The sequence below is a fragment of the Acipenser ruthenus genome, chromosome 31 (genome assembly GCF_902713425.1).
Source record: "Acipenser ruthenus chromosome 31, fAciRut3.2 maternal haplotype, whole genome shotgun sequence".
Taxonomy (NCBI): domain Eukaryota; kingdom Metazoa; phylum Chordata; class Actinopteri; order Acipenseriformes; family Acipenseridae; genus Acipenser; species Acipenser ruthenus.
In genome coordinates, this window is record NC_081219.1 from 1160746 (window position 1) to 1181856 (window position 21111).

Here is a 21111-nt window from a genome sequence, read left to right on the forward strand (position 1 = left end):
GTTAATGTCCACAAATACAATAACATATTTAAGCTATGAATACAATTCTACAATAATAAAATACACGTGTAGCGTATTTTTAAAAATATGTTTTATTTTATATTCATTTGCCGTGCATGCAGTTATAGGATAATTTGTGCCAAAATTAAAAATGTATGTATTTATTTATTTATTTGTTATTTATTTATTTATGTATTTATTTATTTCGTTTGTTATAATGTAATTTTTGTATCGTATTCTTCCTTCGCAGCACGTTTACGTCTCATGACAGAGACGTGCATTATGATTGGTTTGCATTACGTTGTTTCCTGTATGTTGCCAGCTTGTCGATCGCAGGCTTGTCTCCCGTGTGACCACCTCAAACTGCAAGAGAAAACACGAGCACCACTCGGGAGCCCCAGATACTAGTGCTGTTGTTTTGTTTAATCTTTTTCTGTTGGTTCGTTAATGGGGAATTTTACATACTGCTACAATATGCCATCAGTAGGAGGAGAACGGCACATTTCCATACAACCGATTCAGCCATTTCATCACTTAATATAAACAAGATAATAACCTAATACTCATGAACAACAGGATCTCCTGGATACCTGTAACTCCATTAACTAGGGATTTCAACATGGAAACAAAGCGCTGGGGGAAATCACATACAAAAAACATTGTTCAAATGCAGCTCCCCTCGTGTATTCACAGCTATACTGTATGGATTGTGCGTCACAGTTCACACGGAAGGACGGTTCTGAACATAAATGATCCGTCAAATGCTGCAAATCCAGAATTGTTTGTGAGCAATTTATTACGGGATTTGTGTGTTCTTATGTTTAAAGTGTACATAATGCATATACACTAAATATTTACTGACTAATATCTTGGCTGTAAATATTTAAGAGGTACAATTTCATTTGTGTGGTCTCTCCATTGGAGATAGCGCTGTCGATCATGCTACTGCATCCGGGGTTTAGCTGCACAAGGCAGCAGTGTGGAGTCGTGGTTAGGGCTCTGGACTCTTGGGTCGTGGGTTCAATCCCAGGTGGGGGACACTGCAGCTGTACCCTTGAGCAAGGTACTTTACCTAGATTGCTCTAGTAAAAAACCCACCCATATAAATGGGTAATTGTATGTCAAAATAATATGATATCTTGTAACAATTGTAAGTCGCCCAGAATAAGGGCGTCTGCTAAGAAATAAATAATAATAATGGTTGGCAGCATTTCATTTTTTTCTTTTTTTTAAATGTCGTAAAAAATTTAATGGATCCACAACAAATAAAAAACCTAAGGAATTCAAATTAAATTACTCATAGAGAATTATTAAACTGATGAATTATTCAACTTACTGTTGGTGGTGGAGTCGACTGCTCATGCATAACTTTTGAGCTAGCGAAAAATAAACCGTGCATGTGTGATGAAAAATTTAAAAAAACTTCATAAATACTTCATGTTCCAAAATAAGGCACTCCTAAGGCATGTTTACACAGAAGCAAATTGCCGGCACGGATGCGGTATCACTTTTGGTGTAAATGGGAAATGCTGGTAAAAAGCAGTCACACTTTAAGCCGGCACTGAACCACCTTTCGAGGTGGTTCAGAGACGGCTCTGTGCCGGTACTGAAATGGCTTGTTCTCAGTGCAAACTGCAATGCCGCCACTGACACCACATTTTGCGTTCAAGGTGGATTTTTTTTTTCCCCCAAGTAAACGCAATTTCCTGTTCCGCTACGTGTTGATTGAAGAAATAAATCCAACAAAATGGCAAGTAACCAGGGAGGTAATTGGTCCAAAAAAGAAGTAAGGGAGCTTTTGACCATCAGAGCAGAAGAAGAGATAAATGCACAACATGATGGAACTGTGCGAGATGCTAATGTGTATACCACAATAGTAGAATAAAAAGCAAGAGATGGCTAAATTAAAATCATTGAAAGGCAAAGTACCACAAGATAAAAGATCACAACAACACGAGTGGACGGGTTCATTGTGATTTATGTGACAATAGTCTATTGTGATATTCAGAAAGTATAGTGAAAAATATCAGCATACCACGGCAGGTATCAAAGGCAAAATTCTCTGTCACACAGACACGGAGCACATGAAATGTCATCCCAATCTGTTTTGAAACGGCAGAGAACACAGCTCTGTACAGTTATCTTTGAAATGATAACGCAGAGCTGTACAGTTATCTTTGAAATGATAATGCAGCTCTGTACAGTTATCTTTGAAATGATAATGCAGAGCTGTACAGTTATCTTTGAAATGATAATGCAGAGCTGTACAGTTATCTTTGAAATGATAACACAGCTCTGTACAGTTATCTTTGAAATGATAACACAGCTCTGTACAGTTATCTTTGAAATTATAACGCAGCTCTGTACAGTTATCTTTGAAATGATAATGCAGAGCTGTACAGTTATCTTTGAAATGATAACGCAGCTCTGTACAGTTATCTTTGAAATGATAATGCAGAGCTGTACAGTTATCTTTGAAATGATAACACAGCTCTGTACAGTTATCTTTGAAATGATAATGCAGAGCTGTACAGTTATCTTTGAAATGATAACGCAGAGCTGTACAGTTATCTTTGAAATGATAATGCAGAGCTGTACAGTTATCTTTGAAATGATAACACAGCTCTGTACAGTTATCTTTGAAATGATAATGCAGAGCTGTACAGTTATCTTTGAAATGATAACGCAGCGCTGTACAGTTATCTTTGAAATGATAACGCATTTCTGCACAAACCTTTAATATCTGCTCCTCGGCAGCTGGCAGAGAGTCATTGAACTAAAGAGGAAGTACATCATCTCGTATTCAATTTGATGCGAGTGAAATGCTGTGATGAAGGAGGCCTGTGAGACACGCCATTGCAGGTTAGAGCAGCGCATTAACCAGCATTGAAACTAGGTTCACTTACAGCTATATGCATAACATGCACAACACTTTTACATGTATATTACTTTTCATTGTACTGTGATTGACATTAACATGGGTGAAATCATAATGCATGCCACTCCATCACATTCACAATCTATTATTAATTTCCAAGGAGATCAAAGTGTCTCTTGATTCAAGTAAACTGCATTTGAACTAAAATATGATTTATACAAAACTAAAGATGACGCTCCCTGCAGCTCACACTATGGGGTGGAATTGGGAGTGAGCAAATCTGACATATCCAAGTTCAGTCTCTTCCAAAAGCTCTGATTGAATGCAACCTTCTGCCATTTCAATAGCACTTCAATGGGTGAGGCAACTGCATTATTAGGTGTTAGAAAGAACCTTTTATAATGGAATTGATAGGGAGTGCGATCCACGATTTCACTTTGTCTGAAAGGAGTCCTGACAGGGACATGCAACAACAAAGGAAACAGAGGGCAGAAACTTCAGGACGTGTTGCAATTGCAGTTGCTTTCAATTTTTTTTTTAAGTTTAGGGCAGGCATATTAATGGAAAGGAAGCAGGGCTGTTACATGATTTCTAGCAGCAAGCCTTCAATTACTTGATCTCACAGGACTAACTAACACAACTGTGCCTTAGAATATTGTCTACTACTTTCGTTCTGTGCATCCCTGATTGGCCATTGGAGTCCAGATTTGCAGCCAGCCCTGTCAAGATGGTAATTCAAGTGTGTTACATTTACTTGCTGGTCTCTTATGCTTTCAAGTGGCATTGGGATTTGTTGTAGTTCTGTACTATACACCTCAGAAGAAAATATTAGACACTGCATGAATGCCAACACTGCATCATGGCGACTGGAGGAATAAACAGACTTGTCATATGCAGCATACACTTTCATGTAAATCTGCTGTCTTTCACAAGACTAATTCATTTGCCATGAGTCCCTGATATATACTCAGTATTATATTAAAGGTGCATCTCCCTGTTGATCGTCAGTTTCAGTCACAATGGGAAAGAGGGCAAATCTACCAGATTTAAATAGAGGACGACTGATAGGAGGTACTTCTATAACCACACATACTATTTTACAAGGAGTCAAAGGAGATGATTTTCTGGTTAACAGATTGGTGCAGATGTCTTCATTCCCTGAAGGAAGTGGGAATCATTTAGGAATGGTCTCTTTCTCCTGCCACAGCAGGTTTTCTGATTTGCTGTGATATAAAGACTTGAGTTTATGATGCTGGCAAAGTGTACTTTTGTGTTAACGTTAATTAAACACATTGCTTTTATCTGCCAAAGTGTAACATTGCATTTTGTAGTTTGTGGAAACAGTAACACACGATGCACAGATCTGATGCACCAATGCCAGAGACGGGATCACATGACACACTACACCAGTACAGTACCAAATACCAGAGACAAAATCGCATGACACACTACACCAGTACAGTACCAAATACCAGAGACGAGATCACATGACACACTACACCAGAACAGTACCAAATACCAGAGACGAGATCACATGACACACTACACCAGTACAGCACCAAATACCAGAGACAAGATCACATGACACACTACACCAGAACAGTACCAAATACCAGAAACAAGATCACATGACACACTACACCAGAACAGTACCGAATACCAGAGACAAAATCACATGTCACACTACACCAGTACAGTACCAAATACCAGAGACGAGATCACATGACACACTACACCAGTACAGTACCAAATAGCAGAGACGAGATCACATGACACACTACACCAGTACAGCACCAAATACCAGAGACAAAATCACATGACACACTACACCAGTACAGTACCAAATACCAGAGACAAGATCACATGACACACTACACCAGAACAGTACCGAATATCAGAGACAAAATCACATGTCACACTACACCAGTACAGTACCAAATACCAGAGACGAGATCACATGACACACTACATCAGTACAGTACCAAATACCAGAGACGAGATCAAATGACACACTACACCAGTACAGCACCAAATACCAGAGACAAAATCACATGACACACTACACCAGTACAGTACCAAATACCAGAGACAAGATCACATGACACACTACACCAGAACAGTACCGAATACCAGAGACGAGATCACATGACACACTACACCAGTACAGCACCAAATACCAGAGACGAGATCACATGACACACTACACCAGAACAGTACCAAATACCAGAGATGAGATCACATGACACACTACATCAGTACAGTACCAAATACCAGAGACGAGATCAAATGACACACTACACCAGTACAGCACCAAATACCAGAGACAAAATCACATGACACACTACACCAGTACAGTACCAAATACCAGAGACAAGATCACATGACACACTACACCAGAACAGTACCGAATACCAGAGACGAGATCACATGACACACTACACCAGTACAGCACCAAATACCAGAGACGAGATCACATGACACACTACACCAGAACAGTACCAAATACCAGAGATGAGATCACATGACACACTACACCAGAACAGTACCAAATACCAGAGACGAGATCACATGACACATTACACCAGAACAGTACCAAATACCAGAGACGAGATCACATGACACACTACACCAGAACAGTACCGAATACCAGAGACGAGATCACATGACACACTATACCAGAACAGTACCGAATACCAGAGACGAGATCACATGACACACTACACCAGAACAGTACCGAATACCAGAGACGAGATCACATGACACACTACACCAGAACAGTACCGAATACCAGAGACGAGATCACATGACACACTACACCAGTACAGCACCAAATACCAGAGACAAAATCACATGACACACTACACCAGTACAGCACCAAATACCAGAGACAAAATCACATGACACACTACACCAGTACAGTACCAAATACCAGAGACGAGATCACATGACACACTACACCAGTACAGTACAAAATACCAGAGACAAAATCACATGACACACTACACCAGTACAGCACCAAATACCAGAGACGAGATCACATGACACACTACACCAGTACAGTACCAAATACCAGAGACAAAATCACATGACACACTATACCAGTACAGTACCAAATACCAGAGACGAGATCACATGACACACTACACCAGTACAGTACCAAATACCAGACGAGATCACATGACACACTACACCAGTACAGTACCAAATACCAGACGAGATCACATGACACACTACACCAGAACAGTACCGAATACCAGAGACGAGATCACATGACACACTACACCAGTACAGCACCAAATACCAGAGACAAAATCACATGACACACTACACCAGAACAGTACCAAATACCAGATACGAGATCACATGACACACTACACCAGAACAGTACCGAATACCAGATACGAGATCACATGACACACTACACCAGTACAGCACCGAATACCAGAGACGAGATCACACGACACACTACACCAGTACAGCACCAAATACCAGAGACAAAATCACACGACACACTACACCAGTACAGCACCAAATACCAGAGACGAGATCACATGACACACTACACCAGTACAGCACCGAATACCAGAGACGAGATCACATGACACACTACAGCAGTACAGCACCAAATACCAGAGACGAGATCACATGACACACTACAGCAGTACAGCACCAAATACCAGAGACGAGATCACATGACACACTACACCAGTACAGCACCGAATACCAGAGACGAGATCACATGACACACTACACCAGTACAGCACCAAATACCAAAGACGAGATCACATGACACACTACACCAGAACAGTATCAAATACCAGAGACGAGATCACATGACACACTACACCAGTACAGCACCAACCGGGAAATAGTTTTAATTCAACATCTAATAGATCCTCGCTAATTTAAACTAGGAATTCAAACGGTGTGCAGTCACAATCACAAGCTGAGCAATGGCAGGGGGTCTTCCTCATTAAATGCAAACTGGGTTCCTTTTTTTTCTTGGACTTGAGAGAGACTTTGTTGTAGTCATTATTTAGTATTATTAGGCCTGGTTTATACAGTTCTGAAAGAATGAGCTTAAAGCTGCAGTCTTCCACAATCGTGTTCAGTTTTACACTGAGATATAATTATGTTTATAAAACAGATGGTTAGAATGCTGCATGCTGATTGGTTCATTAGGGTTCCAAACCGTTCCAATATCCAGCACAATGTCACGATTAGGAACTATTTAGGAACAAAGGCAGATCACTGCACCTGTGCTAACCATGTATCACTGCATCACCAAAATCAAAGAAAACACCTGTCAAAATACCTGCTGTCATGGAAGATATTGAAGACATCAAGGCGTCATGTCATATCTTCCAATTTATATTCATTTGCACTATGATCCAGTTTGCTATTTTAAACAAGACGCTGTTCTGGTATTTCATTTCTACCAGTAATTTTCTGTAACTTCGGTCGGATTCAGTTGTCAGACATTCAGTTTTATTTTTCTCCTTTAGTTGTTATCTGCCATCTTCATAAATTTTTAACTGTGGATATTTTTATATTTTTATATTTTTCTCCTCCTTCATTACCACGCACTCACTCTCCTTACAGGTACAAAAATGTAACATTGCCATGCTTGAAAAATCTCAAAATGAAATTAATACCACAAAACAAACAAATTCAAATGCTGACTGGCTTTCTAAAAAAAAAAAAAAAAATGCAATTCGACTTTAAATGAATTAATAATTAATAATGTTCATCCCAACAAAGCATCTTACACTCTTGTGCTGATACTTTGGTATACTCTAGAGCAGGGGTGCCCAATCCTGGTCTTGGAGGGCCAATGTCCCTCTTGGCTTTTGTCACAACTGTGCCCTAAATTACTTAATTGGACCAATCAAGCCATTATCAGAAGCTTAATTGGTCCAATTAATCAATTTAGTGTACAGTTTGAACAAGAACCAGGAGGGCATCGGCCCTCCAGGACCAGGATTGGGCACCGCTGGGAGCCAATCGGGGTGAATTACCCAGCAACATCCAACAATGTCACGTAGAATATGCAGGAACGGCTCACAGGTACACAACCAAGCAAGGTTTTTCATCATAGTTATTTAAAGTCAGAACAATGAACTGAAACACATCTAAGCAAGGGTTTTATAGTTATTTAAAGTCTTTATTAAAAAAAAATATTGCTTTTACTGAAACAAAAAAAAAAGAAAGTTATACCTCAAAATGTTAATAAATCTTTAGAAACTGTATACATTTTCTCTTTTCTTTTTTTATAAAGCATTTATAAAAGCATTATAAAACCTAACAACACACCAAGAAGTGACAATATCCAGCACAACCCATGCCGTCTTGTGACTTACTGCTTAATTACCACATATTGGTTAAAGTCATTCATTTCTGTATGGTGTATCTGGTGGGTTTTCTGGTAGATGGCCAGACCCACGGGACAATAGACCAATGAGGGAGGAACCAGGAGGAAAAACAAGGATTGATAATCAGGGCCTCGTTTTATTTGCTACTCCTCCAGCAATCCAAACTATACTACAGTACTGTACAGTTTGCAGCTTTGTGCACAAATTAACACAACAGGTAAAAAAAGCCCCACACTGTGATGTTGTCCATTTCTGGAGGAGGTTTCTGAACAGAGCTGCTAGTGAATCTACCAATATTTCATTTTCAAAGCACACAGTTTTATCTGAACAGACCACCACGCATACAGGGCTATTGATTTCAAATCAACACGAGCTCCATTTTTGTCTGTAAAGAAAAAATACCAATTACTATTCTAAAAGGAACAGGTTCAAAAGGCTGGATTACCCAGAAGCCCTTAAACCCTCAATGAACTGTCTGTTGTTTATTTTTGGTTTGGTCATTTTGTTTGGTGCATTGTTACAATCTGAAAAGCCCATAGATATTAATAATTGTATTTCTTCTTTTCAAACCAGACAAGGATGTTCTAACCCAATTCTTTATTGGGCTACATTATATTTTTTTATGAAATCTCAAATACGGTCTTTTTCTTCAGTTGCATATGTGAATTCAAGCATAAAATGCTAATAACATGACATCCCTTCCTTACCCTGTTATTCTTTAATAAAAAATAAAAAAAACAGGACGATCTTATGAAGCTACAGTGTTTATATCTCTCACAGTACCCTATGACCTCGGCTAGGATAAAGAAAGGAAAAAAAGCTTTTCTGGGCACAGTTTCTTACAAGCCCTGTAGCTTCTGTAAATAGCCTTCACCCAGTCCATCTCTATGCTACAGTGTGCAGAATATAGGACTTTAAATGAGTTCAGAATTGTATTACTTACAATTAACCCTATTGATTTATGCAGATTGGTTTCAAGACTTTACAAACTGCTTGTGCCTCTTCAAGAATAAGGGGTGATGAGGTGCGTTTTTCAATTAATTCTCCACAGTTCCGAGCTACTAATCTGTGTTAACTAGCCCCCACCCCCCGCTCCTGTTCAAACACCTGTGTGACATACAGACACTTATTTTTTGTGTTTAACCCTCATAAGGACACATCAGAAAACGGACTTTCCTGGTAACCTTTTGCTTTTCCTTCACTTCTAGCCATTGTTTGGTATAACGTGTTGTTTATGCTATGCAAAATGGATAAGACGCCCAATGCACACAGCTGTCTCCTAGCAGTGAAGGGACCACTGTATTCTGGACACTGTAGTTTATTCTAGGAACATGTCACAGGCACGTGAGATATCATTGTTATATGGACTGTGCTCCTCGAGTTACAGGCACTTGAACACACCTGCCGATTTGCTGTGCGTCACAGCACTGGAGCACTGAATGGGTGGTAGAAAGTATGCATACGGGCATGCCTGACATCAATGGAAAGTGCAAATCCTGCGCTTATAAAATGACGTTGAAACCGGAACGCTATCTGTTGAAGCGACCATGTAATACACAACAAATGAAACCTAGGAGCTGACTCGTGTCACATGACTCAAGCCTTAGTTTTGGTTTGCTGTAGCTTCGCTTAGGAACGTCTGTTCAGGACATACGATACATCATTGGAAATCTCTAATTCTGTACTTTCAAACAAGCATTGAACCAGGAATAATGGTTCTATTATAGTGCCTGAGATAGAAGGTCGGGCCTGCCGATAGACTACGTCTGGGGTTCATACGGACCCCAAACCTAAAACAATTTGGGAAATTCAACCAGGCTACCTGGTCTAGAATTATCCTTTGCATAGTGTAACAGGATGGGTGCCTGACAACTACCTAAAAGGAAACAAAAATCCACATGATAACTGACACTAAAGCACAGTGGGGTCTGAATGGACCCCAGGTTACCCGATGAGGGTTAAGGTCTTTCTGAAAAGACGATGCTAATGATAATTTGGAATACCGAGTCTGAGAATTCACCAATACTAATGAAGAAGACATCAGAGGAGGAATTCCGAAGAACTGAATCTATAAGGTAAGCAGCTAATCCCGAGATCTCTATTACAATCCTGTCTTGCACTGTTGAGGATATGGTTATTAAACTCTTTTACAATCCTGTCTTGCACTGTTGAGGATATGCTTATTGAATGTCTTCAGCGTATGCATAGTTTAACTAATGATCTGAAAAGCTATCAAGTTACAATGTGGATTGTTCACAGAGAGGTCTATATGGACAGTGACATGAGGAAGCTGCAAGGTGTTATTTAATTGAGTTACAGGGGTTGGCTTGAGAGAGATCATGTGTTTCTCAGAATGGAACCCCAGCTAAATCTCTGAATCTCGTTATCAAACACTGGCTGATTCTATTACAGCTTTTAATGTATTTTACAATCCTTACTGCATCTGGTTCCGAAAAATACAGCGTTACATGTCCTCACGTGTTGCTACAACTGTTTAAATAACGTACCTATAATTTTTCTTTTCATTGTTAACATCCTGACAACTTTTTACACTTAGTCAGCACTCACATATCCGACCCTATAAAATTTAGACTTCAGTGACGGTTAAACGAGTGTGACGGTTAAGGAGTAGTGGTCAGGGCTCTGGACTCTTGACCGGAGGGTTGTGGGTTCAATCCCCAGTGGGGGACACTGCTGCTGTACCCTTAAGCAAGGTACTTTACCTAGATTGCTCCAGTAAAAACTCAACTGTATAAATGGGTCATTGTATGTAAAAAAATTAATAATAATAATGTAATTGTATGTAAAAATAATGTGATATCTTGTAACAATTGTAAGTCGCCCTGGATAAGGGCATCTGCTAAGAAATAAATAATAATAATAATAATAATAATAATATGATCATTTCATTTTGGCCTGTTCCAACCCTTGTCCGTTTTTTCAGGGAACACAAAAAAGATACAATGTCAAAAATACATAGCTGAAAGGACTGTGTTTTAAAATAAGTAGCCTTCCATTTAGATGTACTGTAGGTTTTGTTGGTACAGTACTATATTTTCAACAGAAGAAGTATTTTAATTCAGAACAATGATTCTGAAAATATCACTTGCCAAAAGAGACGACTGTAATACAGTACATACTTTTAAATCTGGTACGTATTGTAGCAGCATGTAAAATACCGTTAACAACCCAACAGCAAAATTAAATCAAAATGTTACCTATGCATGATGCTGCGTAAAACGTAAAAGGCAATGCAAGTTAGCAAAAGATTAAAAAAAACAACTGTTTCTAGAATTAAAACAGTATCCAAAGTCAGTATTCAAAATTGTAGAATATAGTGCTTGATAAGACCCTACTGTCACAGTTCACTTGCAAATGAAAATGCACAAAAGCAACTAAAACAGATTTTTTAAAAAATACATCACAGTATCTAAAACTGTTTAATGATTAACTTTTACATTACCATAGCTTGTCTTGTTTGCTTTGCTTTTGCTGCATTTTCGCCATGTGAAATTGGAGGAAGCACTGTGTAACTGCACAATAAAGACTCATGCGAGAAACAAACAAGTACATTGTAACACTGAAGAGATGGGCTTTGTATCAGAAAACTGGTGACAGAGTCGGAAATTGCACGTGACGGGTAAGTGCATTAATTGTACATATATATAATGGGGATTGATTTTATTCTTAATACAAGGGTGGTAAAACACGACTGATGTGTATCTGGATAACGGATATCCAAGTGCTGACTTAAAGTCGGTTTCAAAGCTGTTTTGAAAATGGCTGCTCTAGTGCACTGATAGTGTCAGGATTTTTGCCCACAGTGTCAAGAAGGTAACACAGCAAAAACGATCTATGATGTGGTACGAACAGAAGAACCAGAGCACTTGCTGTTATGTTTTATTTTTTTTTGGTTTGTTTTTTAAATCGCTCTTCCTACAGTGATTTAGAGGACAGATCTCAAACCCCAGTGCACTAAAGCAGACATTCTGAAAAGAGCTTTGAAACATACCTTAAAGTTCTAAGTGTAAAAAGTTGTCAGGATGTTAACAATGAAAAGAAAAATGACAGGTACGTTATCAGAACCCCGCTTACTTACTCTTTAATGTCCTCCAATATAAAAATCCACAAGTTTACAGAAACCACCAATCCTTAATGCATTGTGCTTGCATTTGAGGAAGCCACAAGTGCACATCTTTCTGATCTTTAGCCATAAAGAAGTGGATGCCCTGGTGGTCACTTAAAGACTTCAAACGAGACCAGGCCTTCCCTGTTTAAAAAGTCTTCATTCTTTACTTTAAGTAGCTTTAATAACTGCACAGTGACTGCAATGTAAATACACAACTAAGAATGTAACTGCACAAGTACGGTGTCAAAAAGAACCACCAATGCATATTTATTTTCGTCTACCTTTTTTGCAACTTTAAACTGCAGAGTACATATAAAAATACAGTATTTTAGCAACTTTCTATATTTTTTAAGAACTTGTAAAATCAGTGAGCTTTGGCACTGTTGGCAACTAAAAAGGTTGCTAAATATTGTGCATCAATGTGCATTAATGTGGTCCAACATTTGTAAATAATTACACAGGATAATACATGCCTTAAATGAAAGCCTTTTAAAATGTTCACAATACAGGATCATAGGGAGCATCATTTCAAAATGTTCCCTCCAGTCTTTATATATAAATGCACATTTTTTTGGATAATAGGAAAGTACAGATTACACTAATTTACTGAACCCTGCCCAGCAGCAAGCTCTGTTCCTGCCTGAGCCATTAGGGAGTAAACGCTTTGAAAGCGTGCCCCTACACTGCACGTGTCACTGGATAGTGAAAATGCAAACATGCATACTGTACCTCTGGAGCGGCTTCTCCTCCTCGTTCGACCACCGGAGGAGCTGTGGGACTCTTGCTGCACGTGGGTAATCTCGATGGGCGTGTTCGTTCGAAAACTCTCCTTGAACTTCTGCACCAAGGACTCCACCGTGTCTTGTTTGGGGTCAATGGCTATAACGTGTTAATGTTTTTACATTAAAATGTGTTGCGTTACAAAGGAATTATACATTTTAATATTTAGATGCACTGGGGGGGGGGCATAGTAGGAGGTTCAAATAAAACATGGTAAGAGATATCTGATGAGTATTCATACATTACATATGTATATTACAAATACAATTATGGAAAATGTTATCAAGTTATTTAATGCATACACTACTGTAGAAATAATACAATTATTTGAATGCCATTTTTAACAAGTTCTTAATGTGTGGTGCTCTCAAAACTATATTCATAGAAAAAGATCCCATTGTAAAATATGGATTATTCTTCATCCTGTTCCTTTTACAGAGAAACAGAAATCCCTTAAAGGTAAATACACATTCACAGTGAAGCTGTCAGGATCCAGTTTGCCTCAAGAATGTATTATTTAATGGTATCCCTCTGAATCTGTATCCACTCAACTTCCACATGTGTCCTCTGGACCTGGTCTTGTAATAGTGACTGAGGCTGACCTTTATGATTCTTTTCATGGATTTTATAACTGTGTCCCTTTGCCTCAACTTATTCAGGATTATTCTGGTTGTTCTCAACTCTCTTCAGAGCTAATTTAGCAGCGTGGAGCCTTAAACTGTAAGTGCATTATCTCCATAGCACTGTACAGTATTATACAACCTAATTTATACTACACTTTCTACTATATAATCCAGCTTTCTGTTAGCCTTTTCACTGATGAGTTACCCCCTCTTTTTCATAGTGAGTCTGTTCTAGTTCAGTCACACCCATAGGATCCTATGTATTGAATTGTTCCTGGGTTTAAGACTATGGAAACCGGAGCACATGCTATAAATGTGACTGATAAGAGCATACAAGAACAGGAAGTTGCTCACATCAAGCAGGCTTAGGCTCTGTTGTGTGTGCTTGGTGAACAGTACTTGAAAAATGTCAACTCCAACTTCTTGCTTGAAAAGTTGCCAGAAAAAAAGGCTGCCTTCTGTTCCATGTTCCATAGTGATTTACTACATATCGCAGTGTGCTTATGAATAACGCTGAGGCGGGCTGTACTAAATTATCCTAAATCCAGAAGTGGATTCTGAGCTGCTTTGTGTTGCATTCACATTGCCACAGCAGCAGTCTAAGGATTACCTTTGTAGTGGGAATAAACCATTTTAAAAAGATTGAGGACTTAAATTCATAGTCCATTTGCAGCCAGGTGCCCTATATCTAGTAACACTGTAATCGTGTTGAATGTCAATGCGCTTTGTTAAAGGGGAACCTCAGTCCTTATACCTCACTTTGCGCCAAACTATTCTTTGATATCACTGAAAATAGCTACAGTATATTTTACGGTCTAATTATATTTCTAAAATCCATTATTTTGCAAAACAAATCCCTTTTCGCTGCTTCGCCATGTTTCCCTCACCTCTGACCTGTGACGTCACGAAGGGAACTCCTCCCGCCACTCGTCATTCACTTTCTATCTGTCAAAACTATTCACGGTCTTTTTTCATGATTATTATTAATATTTGTTTAATTTATTTTCTTATTCATATTATATTCTAAATTATTTATTTTAAATTAGTTATTTTTACGATGCCATGGCGATGTGTATTAGGGGGATGTTCAAACACAACTAAGGAAGGTCTCGAGCTTCATTTATGGCTGAAAGAAAAGAAGCTAGCACAGAGCTGGACGAAGTTTGTTCAGCATACCAGAGTTTGGAAAGGGCCTTCTCAATCTTCCTATCTGTGTTCCGCTCATTTTGACCCGTCTTGCTACGTGATGAATGAAGTTGCCCTGTTGTGTGGGTATGAGTCGCTGCTGAAGAGCGACGCCTTCCCCACGGTATTGTCAAAGAGGCCAGCAGTAACGCTGCAGATGACATCCAGCCCTACACTGGTACCAGCAACAATCAGCAAGCAAATCATGCATTTTAAAATAATAACATTGAGCTTTAATTGTAACGTTACTGCAATTAAATGTGAACGAAGCAATTAAAAGTAATTAGTGTTTTGCTTGTTGGTTGTAAATTAATGTGTGAATTTTGAAAACTTATGTTCAATTGTATGTTTATTAACTACAACCATCAGATCAGTTTATAAAAATATGTTACACTTTAAGAAATGCGGGGAGTAGACGTCACTCAGGTGCGACACATTGAGTTGTTTTATTCAGCACTTTCTGTAAAATCAAAGTCAAAGTTCAATTGAACTTTGCAAAGCACAACGCAGTGACTTTCTTATTCTCCTGTCCTCTGAACTTCCCTGAGCAAAATTAAAAAAAATAATAATACAATGCTTCTGTCAACATGTCCTATAAAAACTAACAACTGATTGATATTCATAACCTCAATTTTGTAATAAAATAATTATAATTGAACATAGCTTCAATAACAGACAGCTTACTTGTCTCATGGCACTCTCATTTTATTGTATTGTTCCCCTTTCATAGATTTGTAATATTAAGTACCAGTAATGAGTTAGTCCATCACTTCAAACCCACCCTCCCAAAGCCACTACTGTCAAATTAAACCACGAACATAAATACCACCGCTGCTATTTTACTATATGTAAAAAAAAAGAATATATATATCATGAAACACATTGTTAATCTACTAGTAATTCCTGCATTCACTGAGTTTAATACTGCTTCCTCATCTTCTCTTTTATTGGAATCATCCACACTATGCTGCTGTCTGTACTGCTGGTAAGACGTGTTCAGCACCCGCGATTGAGACACACGGCTCAGAAATCTGCATGCTGTATTATACAACTATTTGGAGGTTCTTCACATTTTCCTTTGCCTTTCTCCAGTTCCTGGGAACACACTTGTTCCCTGGCAGACTCCATGCTCTGGCAATTACCACAGGAACACCTACCTGTTCAACAATTTTATTTCAAAATGAAGTGAGAATAGAATAAGTGATTTCGTACCGGTATATTCCAGAAGGAAACAAACTGAACGAGTATATCGTACCGATGACAGTGCTGTCTTCAGTTCTAACCATCTCCACTTCGTCTAGCTAAATATAAAAAATGCCTTCACTAATTTGTTGGAACTTAACTTGGAACTTATATACTTCCATAACTAAATATACCTGATATCTTACCAGTCTGTATTTCCTAGAAGAGGACTAATGTCTTCGTCGGTCAGGTCAGTGTCACTGGCACCATCCGCGGAGCCTCGACCATCACTCAGACATGGTTCAAACTGATATGGCTGAACGGCACGTCCTTCGTAGATAAATGCTTCACTTAACAGATCCTCCCTTAAGCCACTATTGTGTGAGGAAGCGGCATCGGACTTGGAATCTGAGCTACTACAAGCTACTTCCAGGCTTGAAGCCACATTTACGTGCGACTGACCTGACAAAATCGCTAAGTTGGCAACACTCTTCCTTCAATATGTTCCCTTCATGAGGTCATGGTACTCGCTCAGCTATAAAAAAAATCAACTTTAAATCATGTTGTTCCCCAATTTTGACTTACAATCTCTCTCTCTCTCTCTCTCTCTCTCTCTCTCTCTCTCTGTCTATATATATATATATATTATTTAATCGTTTGAAGTGCTTAAGAAAAAACACATGTTTTTAGGCATTTATAAATTGGGCTGTGGCTCCCCTTTAATGATAGAAGGGAGGAAAGTCTTCCATGCATCAGAACAATATTCAAGACAGATGTTTGATCAAAAAGAAAAGACCCAGATAGCAGAAGATAGCAAATCATAAGAAATAATGTACATTTTTATCAAGACGCACATTCCTGTCTGAAGTTTTAAACATGCTGCTATACGTTATAAAGCAACCGTTGTGTTTTCACAGTAGAGGTCAAACTCTTATCACACAGCTTTTTGTGTCAATTAGGGGAATGCTATAAATAACAGCAGGGAACTTAAGCATTAAAGGACAGCTATTAGTTTACATGTGACCTCGCTTGGCTTGGCATTTAGTTTCAAACAGGACTCTATCCAAACACATTAGCAGAAAGACAGGTACTGTAACATTCTCACTTTATTTTTCTGATAAAAGAATATTTCCTGCCTTGAGAGATGCCCTATATGTGAACATTACATGGGTCATTTAAACCACACACATACATATCTATATCTATATCTATATATATATATATATATATATATATATATATATATATATATATATATAGATAGATAGATAGATAGATATAATCTATTGACCTTGTTCATTTCAATCCCTAACACAGAATAATATGGTTTTATTTAACAACAAAATAACACTTGACAAATATATCACTTCTCCAGTTTTCCTCTAATAACCACCCAGTACTGGGTTGCTCCGTGAATCATGGATTCTATTAAAGTAATAAATGCATGTCTCAGTGTTCAGGGCAGCAATAGCCCACTGATTATTCTTCAGCAAGCTAGTTATTTATTCTGCAGGACTGAACATTACCAGTAACAACTACAGCCATTTATTGCTGTGTAAGTATATTCGTATATATGGAATGCTCCAACTACACATAAGGCTTCTCTATACAGAAATCAGATTGTGTATTGTGTTCATTGTAATGTAAATCCTATCCATTATCGTACTGTAAATAACCAGATGATTACTTATTTATTAACGTGATTACGATGTCGTGTGGGGGGTGTAACTCTGGCTGCTCATATAATAAGACACCCTGCACACAACAGAATAACTTACTATAATTCAATAACGCAATTATTGTATTCATGAACTACAATTCAATATAACAAAAGCGTTTTGTTTTTTTAGCTTGGCATGTTTAGAAACGTCTCCAGAGATTTGAACTGTGCGGTTTGGTCTGTGCACACAGTGAATGGATGACTTCTCATGTAATGTAGAATTAGAATATTTGTTGTTTTTTGTTTTTAATTGCATTCCCTTTTAAATATGAAGTACAGTGCAAGAAAACATAAAAACACAATAGTATTATACTGGTTGTACACTTCTATTACAGTGCTGAATTGTCTTTCGTAAAATAAATAAACCTTATTAACTTATAAAGAGAATTAGCTGTGGGCTCTCCTAGGATTCTGCCTGTGCCATGCTCCTCCACCTCTCTGCAGTAAAGCACTCCGCATCCATTACCTCCCCGCAGAGTTGGCTAATGGAAGGGGTCTGGCGCTGGTTGCTATGAGCAGTAATTCCCAGGTACCACACGTCTTATTGTAAGCAGCAGGCCAACAACAACCGCAAGAGCTCAAACTGTAAAGAAGGAGATGATTGAGAACAGAACATGGCAACATATTTAGAACATTAATTGTCCTTTTAAAGCCTTGTCTAAAAAAAGAAAGAAAGAAAGAAACACAAAGATGGTGATCTGCACCGTTTAGTATTTCACTTTTCAGATGTTGCATGGGAGAAATAGACTGCTTGCTGAATGGCAATAGACAGAATGCAGTTTTCTGTTCACTGCTTACTCCCGCCCCAGGGCAGGGGCTGAGAGGTAAGGCTCACATAGGCATGTTGTGTTTTGTTACTGTCGTTCTGCCTTGTGGCATGGCATGGCTCCATCATTCGCCATGCTGATTCAATCCAGGACATGCAACATGCAATAGACCACAGACCCTTGAAAGTGTATTGAATTTAGACCACCAGACTGCACATGGATATGGAAAACACAATCTTTAGTGAAGATGTCAATTTGATCATCAGCATGTTTGTTATCAGTATATAGTCTGCCATTAAAATCCAGCACTAATTGCCTGTTCATGCCAGTTATGTCATTTTCATACTATGGGGCTGTGACAGAGACAGAATGATTCTTGATGATAAATCTCCCTCCCGACCTGTGAGGGCGCTGTGTAAAGGGAACAGAGTGCCCTGGACTGGAAGGCCAGACAATTCATTTCCAGGGTTAGGTGAAAGTTGGCAATCTAGAAAGGGGGCGGAGCTACGGTACACCAACTCATCGACCCGGAAGGGAAGCGATGTGGCTGCCGCGGATTGGAGAAGCGGTTGCAATCGTTAACCAAGGGGGCGTGATTGACGGTACATAATGGAATATAGCAAGGTGATCTGTTCCTTTGTTATGATTATGGACGAACCGGATTACCGCATCACTCCTGCACCTGAGCACTGCAAACCCCACTTTGCCACAGGGGCAAAGACCGACAGACTCCATTCTCATAAAGTGTAATTTGTAAACACCTTATTATTATATATCAAGACAATGTTAAATGACCTCTCCTAAATAAGACCATCATACTGGGAACTACCAAAACTCCTGGAAACTTGAATGCAACGTGATCCTACGCTATTTGAAAAATAAGCATAAGAACTAAAACAGTAATCTAGAACACTTTGCATAGAAGAAAACCATATAAAGTGGGGTCCTCCTAGTCAATATTGTACATTTCTGCAACATCAACATCACACTCATTTCTGATCTATCCAAACCCAGGTGGTACAGAACATTACAAGCCTGACAATGAGCAGCACCAGGTGATTATTCTATATGTGAGTTTTGAACAGATTAGGTTTGAAGCGCATTTCCTCACAGCCCACTTTAACGTCTTCAGATTTTACAGTACCTACCCTAATTTAGTCTTTCTGTCTCCACAAGTGAAGCTCATGAGAAGGCCTATTCTAACCTTGCTCCGCCGATCCTCCCCAGTGAAGTATTATTATTTACGAGAAACCGACAGGCACTCGATGTGTCTCAACACAGCAGGCAGTAATAAGATAGAACTCATTTCCTGCATGCACAGGCACAATGATGTAGTCATAGCAACATACATATTTCAAACTGTGTAACGCTGGCTTTGCTAATGAACTGATATAGTTAAATTACCCCCATTGTGTAAATCCATACAGCTAGAATTAAAAAATGGGGCCTTGGTCAGTTCTTTATTCTTGTGGTGTAGAAATTGATTTAAAATCCTATTTTACTCCAGACAATCCTCTGATAGCATGGTTCCCTCAGTCCATTCAGTCCCAACTGTAAATCTGTTGTCTTTTGTATATTCTCAGTATAACTGTGCTGGGTACCTGCTGTACCATGAGTACAATGTATCGCCACCTAGTGGCCATTTCATCGGTGGAATTGGTAGTGCCATTGTAATCTTTAACTGTGGCGCCACTCTTGGAAATGTTAACTAAATTATAAAGCACTCCAGTCAGAACCTGCCAAGTCTCTACACGCTCAATTACTCACTTTAGAGTGTCAAATGTTACAGCATCTCACATACGTCAATGTGTTTAATACCGTATTTTCTCAAATTCAACGTGCACTTTTTTTTAACTGAATAACTATGCACAGTAATGCCCACTACAGTAATTATTGTTGATACAGTACTGACCTATTAAAGTGGCTACAAGGTGAACTTCACGCACAGTTTATGATGCAGATTTATAAGAAAAAATGACCTTATTTACTGAAGAAAAGGGAAACCATGCAGCAGAACGAGAACTTGCGTGTCAGAAGCTGGAGACGCAATCGAAAGGCTTTTGCTTGTGAACGTGACAGAAAGTCACCTTGACCAAATTAAACAAAGTAAAACTGACTGAAATGAATTTAAAGGTATTTCACCCTTTTCCAGTTACTGTAAACTGCAAGGACTGCCACTCAATGCTCTAAGTACTGTGTTGTACATGTTTTCTTTTCCCATTTGTAATACACTTAGTGCTTTAATGTACAGTGATAGGAAAACAGAGGCAGTCCCAGAGGGTTCATTGAACTAAGTATAACTGGAAACCTCTCTCTAAATGGAGCACTAACCCATCAATATAGGAATGTCGCGTTTAAAATATGAGCATGGTTATAACATTGCTGTAATATGTTAAATAACAATCCCATTATGATTTAGGCGCACGGTAACATGTTCAAACATGTTACCACGTTAACATAAGATAGGAATCTGAC

At 38.7% G+C, this 21111-nt stretch overlaps 1 protein-coding gene across 3 annotated transcripts in view; it reads right to left on the reverse strand.

Moving 5' to 3' along the window:
• LOC117396811 (astrotactin-2-like) overlaps nt 1-21111 on the reverse strand; it is a 559949-nt gene that overhangs the window by 377180 nt on the left and 161658 nt on the right. The window contains exon 4 of one of the 3 annotated variants that reach the window (XM_059005716.1): nt 13109-13258. The exons of the other annotated variants lie outside the window; for them this stretch is intronic. Within the exon in view, the coding sequence (XP_058861699.1) occupies nt 13109-13258 (150 nt within the window). The remainder of the gene's footprint in view (nt 1-13108; nt 13259-21111) is intronic. 3 annotated transcript variants of the gene reach the window in all.